Source organism: Syngnathoides biaculeatus, chromosome 14 (genome assembly GCF_019802595.1).
Source record: "Syngnathoides biaculeatus isolate LvHL_M chromosome 14, ASM1980259v1, whole genome shotgun sequence".
NCBI classification, from domain to species: Eukaryota; Metazoa; Chordata; class Actinopteri; order Syngnathiformes; family Syngnathidae; genus Syngnathoides; species Syngnathoides biaculeatus.
The window spans coordinates 16,730,776-16,753,564 of record NC_084653.1 but is presented as its reverse complement, the minus strand read 5'-3'; the positions used below and the strand labels follow the sequence as shown (position 1 = coordinate 16,753,564).

The 22,789-nt window shown below is 40.0% G+C and overlaps 1 protein-coding gene across 16 annotated transcripts in view; it reads left to right on the top strand.

Annotated features, from left to right (window-relative positions):
* tns1b (tensin 1b) overlaps window positions 1–22,789 on the top strand; it is a 135,415-nt gene that overhangs the window by 61,705 nt on the left and 50,921 nt on the right. For 13 of the 16 annotated variants that reach the window (XM_061841438.1, XM_061841451.1, XM_061841450.1 and 10 more), the window contains one exon: window positions 6,737–6,775. In XM_061841438.1, the coding sequence (XP_061697422.1) occupies window positions 6,737–6,775 (39 nt within the window). Of the gene's footprint in view, window positions 1–6,736; window positions 6,776–7,346; window positions 7,427–7,795; window positions 7,937–22,789 lie in introns of those variants that run through there. The other 3 variants (XM_061841445.1, XM_061841446.1, XM_061841449.1) reach the window with 2 other exon arrangements.

Below are 22,789 nucleotides of genomic sequence, written 5' to 3'. Positions count from 1 at the left end.
GTTGTGTGGGAATGACGCGCATTCGCTGGCTGCGAGCCCGCGCTCGACTAGATTTCAGTGGAGGCATTTTTCATCATTATTAGCTGCCAGGGAAGCGGCGCGCCAGTCAGCCCCGTGTCCCTCCTTCAGGCAAGCATGATGGATTTCTAACCACAACTACACATCCAAGCAGGACATTGGCGTGGAGAGATTTGGCCGGTCTGGGAATGAGGCTCTGTCTGTGTGTGTGTGTTTGGAGTGGCTACCCATCTCAGAGATGGATCATTAAAACCTACTAGCAAGAATTATCATACTTGTCTAGTGACGTTCTCCCTGTGTGTGTTCGTTTTGTGTATGTACCTTAAATGGGGAAGTTTGAGTTTTTCCCAAAATAATCACTTTTTCATATTGGTTAAAACTGTCTCGATAGACCCTGACAGCAGTACTTAAGTAAAATGATAAATTCTGGCTTGGTTTTTGTACTGTAGCGCTAATGTTATTTATTTATTTCTTAAAGAAACTACTCCGCTCAAAGATAATCAACCAATCAGAAACAGAAGGCATGACCGAGGAGGCTCAATAATTTGCCGTGCACTTTTGGGCTTACTCATAAATCTGTTAGTGGCACACTCCTGCAGCCTTGCGCTGACCTGTTAGCTTTTGCTTCAGGTCCTTTGATGAAACTATTTTGGAATATCCACTTTCTGGAAAATAATGAAGTCTTAAACAGCAGATTATGATACAATGCCTTCATTCCTGCCCTCTTAACGTTGGAGCTCTAAAATTATGTTGTCAACTGCGGTGCACTGATGGTTTCTTTCTTCTTGAGGACATTCCAAAATGTTGTTCTGGCTCTGGCCTATCGTTGTGCAATGGCTACAATAGTTTTTCTGTCTTCTCTTATCTTCACAACCACTATTTTTTTTTGTTCACCGTCCATCGACAGCTGTGGTAGTATTTTTATTTTTTATTTGTAGTCCTCACAGGCTTTTCATTTCAGGACATGTGTCAAATAATATGATGGACATGAAGGTTATCACGACTAGAGCCAAGATAATAAAGGCACTGTAACAGACAAGCAACTAAAACAACAAAAGGATTTTCAAACACCAAGTCAAATACAAAATACACAATTCAAACGGGCTGTGACAGGAGTGCAGGCTCGTCACAGCTTGTCTAATTTGTGCCTCTGAAAAAAAAAATCAAGACTCTCCTTGTTCAAAAGATGGCAGGCTCTATGGAGGATGTCAGTAACCCACAGAGATTTGGGGATTTGAACTCTGTTATGGTGAAACGGTGTCCGACTGGTTAGCACATCTGCGTCACAGATCTGAGGACCCAAGTTTAAATCCGGTCCTGCCCTTGAGGGTTTTGCATGTTCTCTCCGTCCCTTCTTAGGATTTCTCCGGATGCTCCGGTTTCTTCTCACGTAGCAAAAATATGCAAGGTAGGTTGACTGAAGACTTTAAATTACCCGTAGGTGTGAATGTGAGCACAAATGACTCTCTGTGCACTGCGATTGGCTGGCAACCAGTTCGAGGTATACCCCGCCTCTGGCCCGAAGATCGCTGAGATAGGCTACAGCATGCCAACGACCCTAAGTGAGGATAAGCAGTGTGGAAAATGCATGGATGGATGCTTTCATTACATCGAAGGGGACAAATGTTTGATATATTGATAGTCTTGGAATCTCTGGGTGTTTGTTTGCATTGCACATAGACAATTGTGAATCAGTTTAACAAGGAAAGAGTAAATGTTTGTCAGTAAAATGTCACTTAGATGACAAACCACAGCCCGGGCTCATAACAATTAGAGGAAATTATTAATAGTGCATTACACGGTGCATGGTGCATTCCACACATATGAACAGAATGTGAACACTTACCTTTGAAGAAATGTGATTCACTACAATGTGTTCTCCTACAAACGCTGCTTGCTACCTTGCCAGTGACAGGACTGTTGAGCTACCTGTGCTATAATTGAATTAAGTACTCTATAATATATTTTAGTGCTACTGCCGCATAGAAGAACGTCACCAAGGTGAACCTATGTGCTTTCGGACATCTCCTTCAGTGAGGACGAATACAGTGGGAGTCATTCAGTTCGACTTTTAAAAATTACTTAATTTTAATTGGTCTCTAAAAATATCAAATTGTCAACCTTTTCATTCCTATGAAATTTCAGTGGTACACATGGTAGTTAAATTTAATCGGCATTCGGATGATGAGGCCCTTCCTGGAAAAATGACTACCATGTAAGGGTTCCCTGGCCCCAAAAAGTTTGAGAATCCTTTATGTAAACGTAGTGACTTGATGACATGCCACAAAACCCCTGGTCTACATGTCTTCAATTCCCATGTCCTTCTTCCCCCTCCTGCACAATCCGCACATTACTTACAGCTTATGAGCAGCTGCCTGATGACATCACATGGAAAAATGTTTTTATTGGCTCAGAGATGCAAAACGGAAGATGTTTAAAAGACTTCTTCACTTTTTGAAGAGGTTTGGAAATGACTGAAATTTCCACTCGCTGCGCTAACACAATCAAAAGCTCTTTCTTTCTATTGCTTACAGAGGGTGAATAAGTGTCTTATTTGGATGAGGATATTCAAATAAGTTCTGATCCCATGAAAACATAAAATGTTTTTTGAGAATGGCAAACTTAGTGTAGATAACCAACTCAAAATAGTCTCTTTCACTAACTGCCAAAGTCTGATTCATCGCGGCTGGTTTTATTTCTCGCCTTCCCCAGACACCCCCCACCCCCGCCCCAAATCCTTAGACATTTGGCTTGATTCCAAACAGTGAGAGGCTTACCAAACAGTGTAAATCAGCATGCTAGTACTAAATACTGCTGTCTGAAAGTCGCTGGGAAGAAGGGAACACGACCGCTGCTAACTCTGGAATAAAAAGAGAGTAGCATCGTTTTTTTCACACACGTGGTAGTACAACGCCAAGGTGGCAATGAATACCAGCACAAGGCAGACACACACATACATACACTATTGCTGTCATTGTCTATGTTTTGGTTGATGTGGTTCTGATTAGATTTCATTTGTTTCATGCTATTGTCAAATTTTCCCATCACATGCTAATGTCTTATCTGCTCGCTTGGCTAGACATGAACATATGATAGAGAAAAACATAAAGCATTAAAAAAAAATGGAATCACTCAGAATCGTATCAAGAAAAACGCAGACCACGATAGGCATATCCCTATAGTATACTGCATGATGTTCCTGTCCGTCAGAATCCTCACATTGCCAAAATCATCCATAAATCCATTTTCTGTACCGCTCATCCAAGGGAAAATCATTAAAACGCATGACAAAGAATACAACATACAAAGTGTACAGTACTACTGTACTTACTGTACTCACTTACTGTGTATTTATGAGTTCAAAATGTATTTTAAGTATAAAATAGGTTTATGATGATCTCAAGTACAAAGTGATGCAATGACTCCATCTAAAGGGATCTGTTAGTCATTTGAATGGTTTACAAACCGGAACTTCACAAGCTGAGTGAGAGCCTCTTCAATGCCTAAATGTTGAAAAACATACTTGACGAATATATTTATCAGTGGCTGTAAACGGTTGGATTCCAGTTGACAAATTTAAATGTAAGGAAGTTATTGACCTGATTGTACCATCGTCACTCAGCTACAGATTTTTTTTCACCCCATCTCAGCTATTTGTTTGCTACACCGTTAACCGTTAAGACACACATCCACCTTACGTCAGGATATTTTCCAAGTCAATTTATTCAACAGACACGATGAACCAATTTATGCCCGAGACTTTTTTAACAGAGATTTTTTTCGAGCTCACACCCAAAAACACAGACAAAAACTAATTAGGATCAAATATGCCGTTACGGCTGAGGTCCTTTTTTAAACTTCTTTATGGGAAACATAAATCAGGAGCACTCAGACAGGATTCAGCATTTGAGCCAAGTGTTAAGACTCTTGTTCAGTCCTGTCCGCAGCATTGCTGCTCTTTCTAGTCCGTTTGATATATTTTACCTTTTTCCACGAAACTTTCGGAAAGAAAAGAGAAATGTCATAATGCTCATGAAGGCTGTGCGTTAAATCAATATTAATGACGCCTAGATTCTTTTTCTTCTTTGATAATCATCCCATATGAACCTGTAGTCTGGCACGCTGCGCCATCAAGGATACTGCGAGCCTCCTGTTATTGGTTACACCTCACAAATTGAATTTGCACACCGAATAGTTTCGCGGAGATCTACAGTAGACTTGGATGAACATAAAAGCACTCTCAGGGGTTTGTGTGTTTATGTGCCAGTTAAGAAGAATACTGTGAAAAGTTGGCGATGGCATTGGTAAAGCTGACTATCAGAACAGATGAATTATTTTTCTGAAGTTTGTTTGCAAATAGACAAGTGTAAGTCACTGAGTCATTATAGACTTATTGAGACGGACACCAGTTCCGTAATGTGAGTGAGCACGATGTGTTATTAGCTGAGAAGAAGCTGTGTAAAAATGAACAAAGGCCGACAAGCCAGAGACGTCCGACTTGGAGCTTTGTCTGCAGGAAATGGGCCCTCAGTTAATGTCGTTAACCCAAGCATGTACGGAATGCAACAACACAATTATCCTTTATTATATTACAGTCATTTGAATAATCTCGATAGCATCAACACACGCGCTGACCAGGCCTCCTTCCCACGCACTGCAAAGCACAGACAAAGACTGTGGGTTACTTTTCAGAAGTGACATGGCAAACATGCTTTTTGTTTTGTTTAGACATAACCCATAAATTAAATTAAAACTGCCCTCGCATCCTCTTTTTTTGTTTGAAAATTGTCACCAAATGTGGTCACCCACACTCCACCCACGTCAGTCGGCGTAATTTCACACATCTAGCATGAGTCAAGGGTACCTGCTTCTGATGTTCAAAGTATCCGAATAAAAGCCCTGGAATTCACTCAGAATGTCTACCTCAAACCAAAATGGTCGGAATTCAGTTCAAAATCATCTATGGGTCTTTCAGACCTTTAATGTCCGTCCAGTTATGATAGACGTGCCCATTCAATTTTTTCTTGATCTGTGAAACTGCCCAGAGTCAGGGGCTGAATGTTTTCAACAGTGACAACTTTTCAGACATATATTTTATAAACTGTCGTGCCACTACTACTAAGGTCTCACCTGAAGCCTTCCAAATACAATTTGTGGCTTGTGAGAGTTCCTTGCAACAACTTCACAAAGCAGACTTTTCAGATGAGGGGAGAATGTGAGCCTTTCTAACGTGGGCAGACCACCAACCCACAGTTTGTATGACAGCCATGCGAATAAATTAGTCGACCACGCTGTTGACTCAAAAAGAAGTAGCCTATTAAATCAATTGTTGGCCACACTGGATACTTGGAATACAAACACGTGACAAGGATTCTCAGCTGGAGGCTTGTCAAGTGAAAACACTGAGCAGGCCCAGCGAGTCAAGGAGTTCGACGGCCACTTCAAGGCTGAGCTCACCCCAAAAGATGAACTGCGTGTTGTTGCGAGTGATAAGGGAGCGGCGTCAGAAGGAGGGTTAGAATAACTTGAAGCTGTACCGAGATACTGTAGACACACTTCAACCTGACAAATGAAATTCTGGAATAACAAAGATGCATTCCACAGAGGTGCCCTCACGATTTATCAAAGCTTCGATACGAGAACGTGTTGGGTAAATGACAAACCACAGCCACATGTAAATTTAGTTCCAGATATTAAGGAAAGTATAACAAAACGGCTTTATCAGAAGTAAAACATGTCCACGTGGGACCGAGTTGATTTGTTTGCCTTATTGGAATATGAAAAATGTCGTTATAGACGGCAGTATTATAAACCAGATCTCATAAGAGCAGAGACCTGGTGCCTGTGCGATTAAATCAGTTGTTTTAGGATTATAAAGGTAGCAGCGGCCAAGGTGGAAGTTTTTTTTTTAGATTAAACAAGATGTTGCTAAAGCTATGGATCCTCCAAATATCTAAAGCTGGGTGAGTTGGAAATATAAATAACCTGAATACAGATATGAAAAAATGATTGCAGGAGAAACACAAAAAAATATGGGAGACACTACAGATGTTCAGGAAGGAAAGATCAGTAGCGGTGTCCCATTTGTTTTGATACTCATCACTTGTATATCCTGTTCGAGGCCATTATCCCCGCACTCTTCCTGTTCATCAGTCCCGAGCGTTCTGGGTCCAAGCCCGTGCCACGTTGATGTCAAAGGATGCTAATCAGATTATCCCAAGACAGATCATGGGTTTCTTTTGGAGGAATCCCATCGCTGCTTCAGCACAGACATTTATGCTTGATCAGCTAGATCTCTAGGATAGGAAGGAAGCCAGTTCGATCTGAAAAGATACAAATTCAGCCTTTGTACTTGTGTTGTTCAGAAAGTTCCGTGGCCCTGTAATCATCCTGTGGTTAGGGCAACTTTTAAACATTGTCATTTCATGATTCACACAGTTTATTTTAAACATCGTTATGAATAGCTTTTTTATATCTTGTTTTTTTTTTTTTGAAAGCTACGCCCAAATTATTTTTAGCAGATGGATGTTGCCATTGTAATCCCCCTTGGTGCTCGAGGTATCAGTATCCCATGTGAACTATTCGGCTGTCTAAAATGTGTGCCACACTGTTACAGTGTCAGTCTACAGCATGATAATCTATATAATCTATCTATACAATCTAATCTATAATCCATAAATCATTGATCTGTTTTTGAGAAATTTCTCTCTCGTTTTAGGTGTCTTCGTCTTGTGTTCCAGCGACAAACTATGAGCTGGTAAGTGAAGCATGTTTCAAGTAACCTTAATGTTGTACGTCATAGGTTGTTGTTATTGTTTGGAAATTTTAGCCTGAGAAGCCAGTTTGACTCAGCAGCACAAAATTCGCCAGGCACTTCTAGCATGACAAGACCCATAAAAATGCCCCAAGAATAGAACGTTCTCTTTAAACTCTACAGTGAGGATTTTTGTACACAGTGTAGAGCAAGGAGTTTCAAAATGATGGCCCACGGGCCATTTGCAGCCCACAAGATGATTTTTTTGTGGCCCCCACCTTAATGTCCAAGTTTAATGTTAATATGGCCCTCGAGTTTGATATGAATGACATTTTTACAGTGTTGTTTGCAGAGGTGACCAACACACGAGAGTGTGATCTGTGGTTATTGGCGGTGTGACATGAATCAGGCTTGACGTAAGGAGAGAAAATGTTTTTACTTAGTGAAATTTACAGCAGCGTTGGCACAGGACTTTCATTAGTAGTTTTTACACCAGCATCCTTGTTTATCATATTTTGTGTTCAAAAATAAACATTTAATAAGGATTGATTTTTTTGAATTTTTTTTTTTACAGTAATTTAAATTGTACATGCGTGTATGTGCGCCGAGGTTGCGGCCCAGCCTCAGCCAGACTCTGTGTCCTGCAGCCCCAAGGTAAATTGACTTTGAGACCCCTGGTGTAGAGTATTAAAATCTTTTTGTTCAGGTTTACATTGAATTTCAATTAGAATTTTTAAAAATTCCATTATTTTACTTATCAATATATAATTTGGAAGTCACATCCAGATTGAATACACCAATGAAAAAACTATCAAGAACCACTGCTTTAAAATTAGAATCCTCTTTGTTTTGCCAAATATGTAAAAAACACACAGGAAAGTTGTCTCTGGTAAGTGGAGTCGCACTAGTATCACAACAGACAGTCAATTGACAGAGACCACTTAAAACAGTCCTTGAGCAATAAAATGTCGCTGTAGTGATGTAGTCGTGCCAAGACAATTTTTTTTTTTTTTTTTTGCACAGGATGTCGGCTGCTTTGGTTGGAGGCAGTTATTTCGGGGTTGATTCGTCCATTTCCAGAGATCCTTCAAAGACATATTTAAACCGTTTTTTTAAAATTCAGAACCTGAAACCAGCTTGACGTAGCACCATGAAATTTGGCAGGTATTTCTATCACGAGTCTAACCACAAAACATTAGGCAATTCCTGAAAAGACACAGTAAGACTCAGTAATCGATTCCTGAAAAGAGCCAGTAGGGCAGCCATTTTTAGGGGCAATTTGGCCATCGGGCGATTTTTGATTTAGCTAGCAAATTTAAACCATCTTTGGAACATTTTTTTCCTCCACAGCCAATTTGACTTGGGAACATAAAATTTGACAGGCATATCTTTCATGATAGATGACAAATGAATTCTTAGTTTTACTTGAAAAGACAAAAGAGGCCAGCCCATTTTAGTTTGAAGTAGTTATTTTGAGGTCCATATTGATCTTCTCGAGATTTTGTCTGATTGCAATAAAATGTGCACTACGTATACTAGACCCATCAAAATTATGAGTCCAGGTTCGAAGACTCACCCCAAAATCATCAGCCATTCAGTGCACCATTGGTCTGTGGGAATGTGAGGGGCTGTTCATTGCTGTTCACATCTTCCTTTTGGAAGTTCCATGGTACATTAAATTTAGTGGCCAAGCAGAGACACAAGGATCTTGGAGAAGGCATTCATACTCTCAAAGTAGACATTTAACATTTGCCAATATGAATGCAATGTAAATTTAAAGCTGTTTTTGGAGCTATGAATCCAAATGCTGTGGTCTGAAATCAACTTACCAATATTGGGAGTGATAAAAGAGGTGAGTGATCGTGGGTTCAGGGAGTCTGCTGCAGTGTGATGACATATTTTGCTCTAACTATGGAAGAGGGATGTAGTCAGAGTATGAAGTGTATTTGAAGAGAACTAAAAACACACTTGCCTCATTGCCTTTTTTGGTCATCAGGCGCTGCGTGCGGCAGGGATACGGGCTGCTCACCCTTTTTCTCGCACATTTTGTATTTTAATGGTTTTGGATGCTTGACAACCTTAAGCAAATACCCCAGTGCACTTTTCTTTGCTCCCAGGGAAAATGTTTTTGAATGTGTCTTAAATTTCGAGCAAAGACGCCGATGTAATGATGCAAGAACATGTTATTATCCTCGAAAAAGAAAAAATCGGAGATGTCTTTTGCTTGAAGACATTATTGCCTCCAATGTTGAGGTGCTTTATGTTACAGAAATGATCACATCACCCCAAACCTGACTTAAAATGATTCACTTTGTCTTGTGAAGTACTCATAAAATTCCACTTTCATTAGTTATTCGTTACTCGTTGGCTCTTCAGCACTGAGAGCAAAAATCAGTGGCCACAAAAAAAGGATTACTCTACTTTATCAAGGTGATGAGGTAATAACTGCCTTTTTAAAAATTATTCTTTACCTGTATACAAATGAATTACCTTCATAACAGGCTAAGCAATATCTTATTTTGTAGTGTATGTGTACTTTAGGTGTAGCTCCACACGGAAAATCGAGAAAGCGTCTTGTTTTTCATAGAGTGGCCCAACCAAGTTACTGTGGCAAAAATCAAGTCAAGTCGAGTCCCCACAGAATTTCAAGCAAGTGAAGTCAAGTCGTGACTTGGGTTAAGTATACATTCACACGTTAGTCACTAATTGTTAGCTAGCTGGACGAACACTCTCACAATCATGCATTTTTATGGCCCCAAACCAGTCTTCAAATTGTCAATTATTTTATTGTCTTCTCAAGTCAATACAAATGTAATACTCTTCATAGTGCCCTCCATGATGGTATCTTCAACCGGTGGCCTTGGCACACATCGTAGCCTACTCTTGACTTACCAGGATTGCTGATTTACAAATGTGAACAGGCAAGACTTGTCATTTAGTTAATGCACACGTCAATTTGAGTCTTATGAATAGCATGTAAAAGTCAACTTGAGTTTTTCACAAGTTTCGACCAAGCAAGATCCAAGTCCTACTTGTGTACGTGCTAGCATGCATGTTTCTAGCGGCACTCCTCCAGCCAGATGTCTTGTATGTGGTCCCAGTTCCTATCCAACTCTTGCATAATAAAGAGTGATTTAGGTGCTCCACTCAGGTAAAGTGCACACGGCGAGCGGCACTGACCCAAGATGTCGGCACAGACACTCTGTTGTGAATCCAGGCATTCCTGTACTAAAAAAAAACCCCCAAAACATTTCTTCTTAGCTAGAGGCATAACGATGGCTTGTTGGTGGTTTTTCACTGCTGGTTGCTAGACGTTTTTTGGAGTGTAATTAATGTGTAAAGTAGATGTTCAGTAATTGAATGTTGAAGCGAAATAGCAGAGCAAAATAGTGACAACTCAGAATGGGAAGGTCTGCATATACCGTAGGACCCAAAATCCCTCTTGGATATTATATTTATATTTATTATTATTATTTTATTTATTTTGGATTATTATTGTGACGAGTTAATTGCTTCTTTGGGGGCCTCAACATGCCTCAAAATCTCCAAATTGTTGTAAAATCTACTAAAATAATTCATGCATTTTAAGGATCCCCAAACTGACTCCATAAAAATCACTTGGTAAACCCCCTTGGAAAGTTGAGAAAAAGTTACTTTTTTTGAGAACACATAGGTTTTCATGTTGGATAAACCAAGGCCAAAAAGTCACAATTTTTTGCAACGTGGTGTAAATGTATGAACTTTATGGGTCCTCACTAGCAAGCAACCAAGCCACATGAAAGTGGGTGAATGTCTCGTAATACTGCGCACAAAAAAAAGTCTCTGGGTTTCATGCCCGAAATGGAACGGCAATTCTGGTTTTAAAGCACCGATTCTGGGCAAATTCCAGGGCTTGTACTTTGACCAACTCCCAATAAAGAATTTGCACCAAAACCCACCTCATTCAGAAGCAGACATTTCAAGATAAATGCCAATCTGGTAGATTATCAAATGTTAAAAACAACAACAACAAAAGTTCCTTTGAAGTAATGGAAAATTTGTCGTAATATTGATTAAAGGTAGACTACAGATTTGAAACCTACCCTTCCCAGAAATAGTAGACGTACTCTCATACAAATGAAATACCATCAACCACTAACACTTATGTCATCCGGCCTTTATAGGTCTTAGGTGCAGGGAAGGAACAGCTCCAGGCCAAAAATGATCAAAATGTGGTCCAGTTGTGCATAGTTGTGTTCAGAACCACACATATTACCCTAATGTGCATGGCTTACTTTGAGTAGACAAAAGGCCAACCTGACTCGCCGCACAGTCCGTCTGATAAATAATACAGACAAGTTTACATTTGAACTCTGAACAGAATGATCTCCATTGTTAGAGTTGTTTTCTAATTTGGGGGGAAAAAATTAAACTGATTTTCGTGTCCAAAATAAGTTGGATGTAATAAAAGTTAACACGCCCAACTTGAGCTGCCAATTTTTTTGAAGAAAAAAAGCAAAACAAAATAATACGGTGATAAATCATTTCGGAACCAAACAGTCTGCTGGCATATACAATATAACTGCAATACTTTGGAACATCTTTTGAATTTTTCAGGGGTTGGAGTCTATCAACAAAGAGCTTAAAATTTGCCAGATACAAGCATCTTGTGTACAGCCCTGCAGAGTTGTAGCTGAACAAGTTCAATGAATGAAGGTTTATGAATCAGTTCATGTTTTGTGCAAACGTGAACCGATCTTAGTTCATTTCTGCAAGGTGAACGTTTTTGAGAATGCCGTCACTCTGTTGTCTGTGAACAGGTTTCAAGCGAAAGTTAATTTTCTGCTGGCTGGCGACCAGTTCAGGGTGCACCCTGCTTTCCAGTGAACTGAACTTTGAAGTTATTTGCGATGAAAATAAACTTTCCCAACACTGCAGCGCAGATAAGGAGAGGTCACCATCCACACTTTGCCACACAATTTGCTTCAGTTTTGTGAAATGTACTGTGTGTATTTTTATTCTAGTGTTCTGTAATCTTAACTCTACCTTTTAAATCTTTGGGCTCACTGCGATTTTCATTTATTTATGTTATGATAGCATTAAACGTAAATACAAAAACGGTCCTTTTCTTTTGCACGGTTTATTATGTAACTTCTCAAAAACGTGGTGAAATCCCAATGTTTTTGTGTCAAACAAGAGAAATGCTGTCTTATGAAGTAACTTCTACATTCCAATAAGTTCCCAGGAGGTGCCATGGAAAACAAGTGAAGAGTTTGTTTTCAAAATGAGACATATCCGTTTTTTTCATTTTGAGAAAAGGGCTTGGTATTGAAGTGAAAACAATAAACTCAATTTATGTTTCTAATTATTGGGGGATGGAAAGAGATGCTAAAAAGTAACTAAACACCATACTACAAAAAAATATTGGCTTTAATATTCACTGAGTTTTTTGGATGACAAATTTCATTTTTTTCTCCAAAATTAGACATATCCAAACATTCTATTCTTGGCAAAGTGAGACATATCCAAATTTCAACTTAAACCTTCAGGAGCAGCTGTATTTTTTTTTTTAAAATCAGTTGCTTTTGATCGGCAATCATGAAAACTATTTGCCTTTCAACATTTCAAGCATTTTAAAATAATATTTAAGACCACGACCACCACATTTAGAGAGTTAGGTATGAGAAATAAGGGTCAGTCACCAGTCACAATTTTCACAATTAGCTCACTAATGTCAGATGTTGAAAAAGGAGATGAAAAAATGGGAATTTCTTTTAAAAAGGTGTTTTTCAGTTATTTAGAAACTGTTGTTGTTCAGTATGAGGTCTTGGAAAGGCTGAGTTTACATCATTGTAATTTTGTGTATCTGTATGCGATTCTGCAATCCGACATCTGCAGGCATTGTGTCACTCAGTTGATTAATTTTGTTTATAAGTTGATGTGAGATCATTAAGAAAGTAAACTGTCTATCAAGGTTAATATGGGTTGCGAGGGATACCACCAGAAAAAAAATAGGTAGTCGATCACATACACACATCTCCAAAATGAAATCAGTTTCAAACTCACAAATTCACTGTTTGAAATCTGACTCATTGAGTCTGCTTTCTTTTGATTTTATTTATAGCTGTCGCTGTTGGGGGAAAGAACACTGCAGAATAGGATATAAGTCTGTAGTAATAATAACAGTATTCATAATGCTCATAGACAGAAATTGAGTCTACTCCAAGGGTGTTGATTTCCTTTTAATGTCAACTTTTCTTAAGTCATAGCCGATAACGTTCCTTATAAAAAACGGCAAAAAAAAGATTGCATAGAATTATAAAAATTTATTCATTCATTAATGATCGTTGGTGAAATATTTTGAACAACAAAATTACTATTCAAGCATTACACAATCATAGACAAAACAGTATGTTTATTACATTCAGATACAATGGTACTTGGATGAGAACTGAAGTATTAAATTGCAATAATTTCATAAAGAATTAAAATTAAATAGGAAAAGCACCCTCACAATGGGACAGCCTGCAAGTAAACCAGCACAATCACTGATTCATTTATTCGATATTATTAAACATTGATAAACAAAATACAAGACTTAGTTCAGCTTGAAAGCAAGAAACACTGTAAAGATAAAATCGACAAAAATGCATGCCAAGGATCCAAATAAAAAAACATGGTAAAATGTATCACATGGCAAAACAATGAAAAGGTTTGCTACTGACTGTACTAGATATTTTTCAGTGTAAACAAAAACAATCTACACAGATCACAAGTCTTTATTTTCTTTCAATTCATAAGTAGAAAAGAAACATTACTGATCCCGTTTCCGCTGGGTTTCTTTTCCTTCCCAGCTTCATTCTCTCCGGTGTTGTCATGTCCCATCGGAACGAGAGTAGGACCCAAATGCAGGACTCGGAAGATGCAAGGTAGTTCAAGGAGACACGTTTATTATATGCAGAGGTAGGGGATCGAGCAGGCAGTCCGGTGAAGCAGCGGTAGTTGGGACGTCGGGCGAAGAGAGCAGATGAGCGGACAGGCAGGAGTCGGTACACAGGGGAACAATCAACGCAGGCAGAAGTATCAAAGGAGTCGTCAGGCTTACAAGGTTGGTCAGAGAACATGCGAAGGTCGGTACACACAGGTTCGATCAGGGATACCGGAGCACACCAACGGGACATGAAGATCAACGAACTGGCGCCGGCCAGTTGTCATCGCGGTCATATAAATCCACAGCATAATCAGGCTGCATGAGGCGCAGGTGTGCACCTCCCAATCAGCGCACCTGCGCGGACACCCGCACAGCTCATGCTGGAGCGGCAGGATCATGACAGGTGTCTCGTACATAAAATCAAACTCGGCATTAGCATCTCTCTCAAACGTGGGCGAACCCATTTTGGATGATGATGTGGAAGATACCGGAAGTTCCCTCTAGACGAATTCTGATTGGATGCTGCTGGCTTCAGCAGCGCACGCTGATTGAACGAAATTATGTCGCATTTTGCTCTAAATAAGATCTCGATATGTCGCATTTTGAAATAAAACGCGATCTTCCTTGGCTGATATAGAACGATATATAGCACTTTGAACAAAAATCACAGTATCCCGATAACTACCATTCGGAGCTGGATAATTTTGGCGCGAGTTTCGTAAATCTGTCGCGTTTTGAAAACAAACTGTTGAAGTGGTTAGGAGATTCGCCTCACAGTTCTGAGGCCGGGGGTTTGAATCCGGGCTTTGTTCTTCCTGTGTGGAATTTGAATTTTATTTCCCTTTCTTGCATTGGTTTTCTCCAGGTACATTCCCAAAACATGGATGTTTACTTCACTCAAGTCCTTAAATTGTGTGTAGGCATGAATGTGATTGTGACTGCTTCGTCTATTTGTGCCCTCGTGATTGGCAGGCATTCTCTCCAGGGTGTACATCACCTTTTGCCAAAAGACAGCTTACCCTTAATGAGGATAAACTGGATAAAAGATGGATGGCTGGAAAGTTACCGGGTGTGTCTGTGAGTTGACTGTGTTTTCATACACCCACGTTTCTTTTGAGGAGTAATAAATAAATAAGTAATAAATCTTGGCGAATTCCTTAAGAGACTCCCATTGGACTTCTGGGCTTTTCGGTTACGTAACAAGAAGCGTCCATTAGTGGGAGCAAGAACATGAAGGCGGTGTAGGGTCACACATTCGTACTCTTAAGTTTTTCCCACAGAGGAGACAGTTCACTCTGCACTTCTCTTCGAGGGAGGGTCCTGAGGGATCGCTGTCATTTTAGAAGCCCCCGCTAAGGCCCCCCCAACTTTAACCTAAGGGGATGGGAACTGGAATCACAGACTCCAAACTTAGTTCGAACTCTCCATACATGTTGTGTTTACATGTGCATGGCTGTGTGAAAGGTGGAGATGGAGGAGCGCGGAGCATGAGAGAAGAACAGCTGTGTGTTCGGATGACTGTGTAAATTTGGAAAGGCATTTTATTACCCATATTCATATGTTTTTAAAATGACTGCAAACCTGTGTGTACATATGGATGTAAGATTCCATGTTTGTGTTGACAGTGATAACATTGCGATTATTTACATTACAGTTCTTACTAGAAAAAATTGAGAATTTGACCACAGTCATAACTAAAATTCATATTTCAAACTGCCTATGTGCAGGTATGCCATCATATGTATGTGTTATGCTTTTTCTTTGACTTATTTTGGACACGTGTAGTCTAAAAGTTTCATGTAAAGGACTCAGTCAGACTGACAATTTATTGCCAGTGTCAACCCTTCATTCATGCTGTGGGTCAAATTGACACGTGTTATGATATTAGAAAAGATACTATTTTAAAAAGTCATCTCCTCCACGTATATTCTTCATTATATTCGCTATGTACAGTAACCTCGATTGGTGAAATCATTTTTTCATTTTTTTAGAGCCCTCCATTATTCACCCCAAAAGTTACTTGCATTTTTTCATGCTCCTTCTAAAAAGTCTCAATATGCTAAAAATGGCTCCAAAGCTCTGTCTAAACTAGTCAACCTTTTCCAAGAAAGTATGTTGAGTTGCTTCATCACAACTAAGAGTTAAGAATTTTTATGAAAAACCTGAACCAGGTACGCGTATACTAAACCACTTTGAGTGCAAATCAAATCTGTAAGTCCTTTATTTCTAAGTGTAATGATAGTAAAGTGTTTTGGAGTCATAGCAATTACAATCAAGAAGTATTTATTTGCATTTTTCCTCCCCAAATGTTTTGAAACCTTGCTCTTCCTGTTTGGTTGACGTACGAGCGGCCGTTTTGGTTAAAACTCTCGCCAGACAGCTGTGGAAGTCAAATGAGTAGGCACCATAATAAGCCACCAAGCAGTCCTGAAAGAATAAGCCTCACTTAGCCTGTCCTCAGCAGGACTGACATTTCATACGAGCCCCGTTGCAACAGGGCTCATGCGCATTTCCTGCAGTTTACATTTACTCCCACCAGAAGGGACTCTTGACCACAATAGAATAGGCGTATTGTTCAATTGCGATATGCTGACACGCAGCATACTGGGAAGAAAGACATCAGATCCAAAATACTTGAGAAAGATCTCACTTCATTGGGCTGTTACAAATAATTTTGCCCAGATGAAGTGTCATGATGTCATCATTGCAATCAACTGAAGGCGCTGGAGGAAAGGATAAGTATTATCCAGCATACACACCCATGGACTGACTCATTCGTCCTCACGTTATGTAGACAAAAACAAAAGCAACCAAATTGGCAGCAAAGCTGCGATAGTTTATAGTTTCCCCAGTGGTTCCCAAAAATTCACATTATCCGATTCCAGAGGATTCGTCTAAAAATTATTATTCAGTTCCCACAAATATTGTGTTTTTGTTCTTATATCTATGACAGCGATGTATACAATAACAATTAAATCCTCTTCCACTAGATAGCAGAGGATCCAATTAACTTGTGTTTGCCATTCAAAGAACTGAATAATACATTTGCGTCCAACTAAACAGGCATACATTTCACATTGAGTCAATTTCTTTGTAAATTAAGATAAGATTGAGACTTTTCCAATGCAAAATATGTGCCTGGGTGCATAAATACCGATTTCGTCAACGCACGGGAAACAATTACACACAGCAAGCTGAATAAACTGTGTAATTGTGTTGAGTAACACACTGTTTTGAATAATAATGTTGTACACATTTAATCCCAGATATTTTCTCTTACTCTCGGGCCTAATCCTATGGCGAGGAGCGATAATAGCACCCTTCTGAAGACCATGGTGCAAAAAAAAAAAACATAAAAGACAAAAAATTGCGTCTTTGGGATTAGGTGCTCAAGTTTTAAAAGAAGTAAACCTAAGTTTTTGATATTAACATGAAATTGATCTCTTCTGTCATTGGTTACAAGATTATAAACAGGGTGAAGTTTTGCTCTACGGTCTAAAGAGTAATACACGGATAAAGTTGCACAAATAAACATCAAATGGAACAAATTACATTATGTTACGGATAACGAGTTGCGTCACAGAATATGAGCGAACGATTGAGCCCTTAACTTACATGTCGACTAAATACAGTATATGCGTTAATTGGAATACAAGCAAGTAATTGTACCCATATGAAATGTCGTCATGGTTTATTGTGAAGCCATTTGATCCTGAGCGGTGCCAATAGGATAGACCTTTTACATCAGTGCTTTTCACTATTGCTTTCATTTTTCATGGCAGCTGTAGAGCACTGTCTGCTGCTGTTTTTGTCAGTTTCTGAAATGGCATGAGGTTTGAGTCCACCCCAAAACACTTCTGTCCACAATGCAACGCGTGTGGTCCTGCTAGACCACTTTCCTTGCTGAATTCTTCTTGTAGTTGTTACAACATGAAACTCCAATGCAATCATCGGTCTCCCCACATCTTACTTTCAAAAGTCACTCACTCTACTGTGTACAGTAAGTGAGCTTTTAACACTTACAAAGACTGCCGTGTGCTTTGCGGGGGCAATACTTTGTCTCCCTGTCTCACACTCACATGCGCACACCAAAAGCGTTGATTTGATCCACAGCGCCGTCCGCAGTCAGCAGGCTGGGCCGAGGGCTGCGTCGGTAGTACGAAAGATGAAACGCTGTATATTTAGCCCTGGATCGTTTCCCCCGAAAGGCTCCGCTCTGGCTTCATTTATTCCTGCAACTCAGGGGGAGGAAACTCCCTGGATTTTGTGAGCTTTTCTCGAGTAGGCTGTAATTTTTCTGGTCAAAGGAGCTACTTTGTTTATGTGAAATGAAGCACATGGCACGGTGGTGACAGAGATAAAGATTTAGGTGAAAGGCATTCTGTGGTATGATTTAAGATCGTAGGAGAAAAACAAGACCCAGGATCATATCCATCTTTCACCCCATGTTACCATTTTCAATAGGACTGCTAAATCATGTTGCATAATATTGTAATTTCATACACATCAGTTGGAATTTTTATGCCTGTTCTAATGAATATGTATCTACTCCATATAGTGGCATAGTTTCCCTCACACGATCGTATTGCATATTATTGCTGTTGGGCGTACTGAACACATATCCAAAATAAAAAAAAAAACCCTCCAAAACACTGAAAACTGCATTGTTCAAGTTTTACCTTATACTGCCATCATGTACTGTTGCGCACCAATTTGTGGGACTCTACACACTCACACCACCCTAAAATCATGTGCAATTGATAATTTATCACGCTTGATTCAAATTGTCTACGCTCACGCTGACCTCGCAACGGTGACACAGAAAGGCTTTTATTCTTCACATATGTAAACAACTGTGCTTACTTCATCTTCCCAAATTTTAGCAAAGGTCCAGAGGCACGAGTGAGGCAATAAATAAAAGATGAACTGGCTAATTAACAGGCTGATTGACAGGTGCAATTATTGTCTTGTAGGGTTTTTTGGTGGCCTAAAAAGCCAAGTCGAGTTTAATGTTGTTGTAAATATAAAAAAGGTTGAAGATATTTGAAAGTCTCCCATTTTATTCCAACTTGTCATGCTGGTGTGCTTTGTCGTGGTGATATTGTTGACGTACAGTAATCATCATATCTGTGACTGAAAAATATGTCAGTCCCATTCTCTGCCTGTCTTCTTCTTTTCCTTTCAGCTTATCCCGTTAGGGGTCACCACAGCGTCTCATTTCAGATGAACGCATATTTGTTTGGCACAGTTCCCCCCCCAAAACAACAGCTTCCAATTCTTTAATTAATAGACTTTGTCTATGGCATTTTATGTGAAACCAAATGAAAACTATTTTGAACATAGTGTTCAGTTCCGACGGTCCGTTTTATCTGATATCCATTATCCATCCATTTTCTGAGCTGCTTATCCTCACGACGGTCACGGGAGTGCTGGAGCCAATTCCAGTTGTCATCAGGCAGTAGACAGTGTACACCATGAACTCGTTGCCAGCCATTCGCGGGGCACATTGAGACAGACAACAGTCACACCTAGGGGCAATTTAGAGTTTCCAATGAATGCATGTTTTTGGGATGTGTGAGGAAACCCACGCAGGTAAGGGGAGAACATGCAAACTCCACACAGCCAGGGCTGGAATTTGAACCCCGGTTCCTAATAACTGTGAGGGCAAAACTCTACAGTTGCACCATTGTGCCGCCGATTTCTGTAATATCGTGGTCCATTTATTGAGGTCCCACATTACTGGGCTTTTGTCCAACAGCGACAACTTGAACTTGTATCCATGGATATGAGCCGCCTGTACCTCATTTAAAGGTTCCCTTTCAGAGTTGCTTGTTGCAGGTACTGTGCAACCACCTATCCTATTCGATTTTTAAGGGTGCTACACAGGTTCTCAATAGGATTGAGGTCAGGGTATGGTGCCAGAGTTTTTCTTTCTTAATATAACTCCAAAACAGTGAAAGCTTCCATAGTACAGTTTATTTGTTGTTATAATATTCAATTGAGACACTCGATATATAAATCATAATCAGTCAGAGACAGTCAGAACCGTATGACTTTAGAAAACCATTGGATTCTATGACTGTTACAGTGAATGTCTTTTTGTTTTTTTTTTGCTTCATACAGAGCAAAAAATAATCATCTTTATTTAGCTTCCTTAGTAGGAACAAATGTAACAATGTGACACTTCGCTGACTTGGCTCAAAGTGACGGAAAGGTTCTGAAATCTGAGGAGTCAGAAGGGCATAAATGTTGAGAATAGCCATCAGTCTTTTGTACAGGTGGTACACATCTCCCCAATGTACAACAATGATTCGTTCATCCCTCAAGCAGTTATAAATGGATTTCTGAAATGATAATTATGTGTGAAAACCATTACTCATTCCGAGAGTCTGTCTGTTGGAACCAACAATAAACCCAGTGTTGAGAGGATAGTTTAGAGATTAACTCAACATGAAATTCTATCCTTTGTTTTCAAATGTGTGGAAAGTTTTAGGGTTAAAGACTTTCTGCTGGCTGTATTTTTCTTTTCATTTTATTTTGCATTATTTTTGTATTTTCAATGATTAAACAAGCAACAGGAGGTCTCATTGGCCCATGAAACAAACGGAACTTGAGGGTTGAATACATTTTTTTGGGGCGCGATAAATGACACGCTCCGAAGGTCTTAATCAGCTGTGTGAGTGAGTATGGTGGTGGTGTCGTTATCTGATGATGTGATGATATCGCACTTTACGGACAGATTGCAATCAGTGATGGTACGGTAAATCTGAGTTGCGGGAAAACAAAGTGAAAGAAGGTAGGGCAGACCAGCCAGGTGGTACACCGTATAACACATACACTGTTGACACAACAAGTCCCAGAATGCACTGCCACTCCTCGCTATGCTTGTTAGTTCTCACATTTTATGGCGCAAATGGTGCAGACAAATTTGTATTTGTTGTGTTTGTCAATCAAAAGCAAACTAACTTGGCAGGTTGCATAGCCCGTCAATATCTGGTCCCTTTTTAGCAACAAAATTCATTTTGCGATGTATTAAGAATAGAATCTTTACGTAATGTGGACGGAACGGTGGGGCAACTGGTTAGAGCGTTGGCCTCACAATTCTGAGGACTGGGGGTCAAATCCCAGCCCAGCCTGTGTGGTGTCTGCATGTTCTCCCCGTGCCTGTGTGGCTTTTTTTGGGGCAAACCTGTTTCCTCCCACATCTCTAAAACATTGGAGATTCTAAATTGCCCTTAGGTGTGATTGTGAGTGCGACTGCTGCTTGTCTCTATGTGCCCTGCGATTGGCTGGCAACCACTTCAAGATGTACCCCGTTTCCTCCCCGATGAGAGCTGGGATTGGCTCCAGCACTCCCGCAACCCTTGTGAGGATAAGCAACTCATAAAATGGATGGATGGATCTTTATGTAATGAGATATGTATTTTGTGGTTATATTCCATGTCCTGTCCTGCTTTACTAACTGCTCATGGGTTGTTTCACTGCCTGCTCAGTCCACACGGACAGTAGATAAAACTCAACTCACATGTGACGTTACCCACACACACGCACATAGACGCAGAGAATAAGCATCTGGCTGCAATTGTACAAAGCGGAAATGCACACGTTAGAATAGCTGGTTGCGAGACTGTCTTGTGTTTTTCTGGGTAGATGCACAATGGCTCTATTTAAGTCAAAATGCCTGCGGCAGCAAACTTGTGGCCGTGAGCGCTTCTATTTGCTGCTTTTAGTGCATCCGTCTGACGCTGCCTTTTTACTTCATTTTAACGAGCGACAACAATAACAAAAACAGTACGCATACACAGATACAACGTGCTATTCATCCACAAAGTGCTGTGTTGTCAAGGAATCCCGACAGTGATTAAAAACAATAGTTCCTCCCCCTAGTTTAATTTTGTTTTAATGCTGTTAAAGGCTATGTAAACTAGTGGTTCTCAAAATGGTATTCTGCAGTGTCCATGATGCATACCTTGGTGTTTTGCTAGGAATTTAGGAATAAATTATTATGTCATCACATTTTTGAAAAGTGTATACTACCGAGATATTGTAAAAAACAATGAATACTCTCTACCTTAGCTTTGTGTCAATTAAAAGCTGTCATATATGCGACATATCATATTGCTGTCGATTGATTTTATTTTGTTTTAGAATACTCAGTAGCACACTCTGGAAAGTTGAGAACATGGCTTGTTTTTAAACACTTAGTTAGACAGCTCATGATTATCCCGTTGGTTATATCATGAGTGAAAACTCACCAAATATGAGCGTGTCTTTGCACCACATTTAATGGGAATGAGAGGAGCTTATTTGATTGGCGGAGATTCGGTTGACTGTAAAGACTCCGACAGTGGCGCAACCCAAGCATTATAAGATCTGTCAGGCTCTGCTAGTCTACAAAATTCCTACCACTGATCTAACTTGCTCCTGGTGTACAGTTGTTCCGTCTCCACACTGGACTTAGGTCCTTCACAAAAAAGGGGCACTTAATATGAGAGTAGCGTGGTGTCAAAATTTGGTCATCTTTTTCAAAATCCACTGCTTAGGTCTGAAATAGTCATTTTTGGGTGGAAAATTCCCAAATTTGTACTTTGCAAGTCTGCAGTTTTTCCAGAGTTTGATCACTGAGGATTCGTCAGAGAAAAGGAGACATGATGGTGTGTTCATTGCTGGTTGCAGCGTTAATTAATTGATAATTAATCGGTGCTGGTGGACCTAATGAAGTGTTTGATGCATTTAGCTGTGATTGAAGACAAAATGTCCTTTACCTTGCTGTATAGATCCACTACTAGTCACTAAATAATGAACACCTTGGGACACGGACGTCATAGTTTATGTCTTATCGTATTTTTCCCCCTCCTCCTCGCCTCGAAGCTTTTGGTGTGCTCCACTCCCTCACCGTCCATGGCTGTATATGGCATTGAAACGAGAGCCGGATTTTCTCGGCCCTGGCTAATGGAAGCAGCCTTGTCTCTTTGAGTAAATATTTGTGCAGCGGGGTAATAGATGGGCCCGCACGTCCAAGGTGGAGTACAGTCCCGGTTCGAGGCCACATTAGGGTAAAGAATGGTGCGCAGTGCGGCGCTAAAGTAACATCAAATGCGGTGATG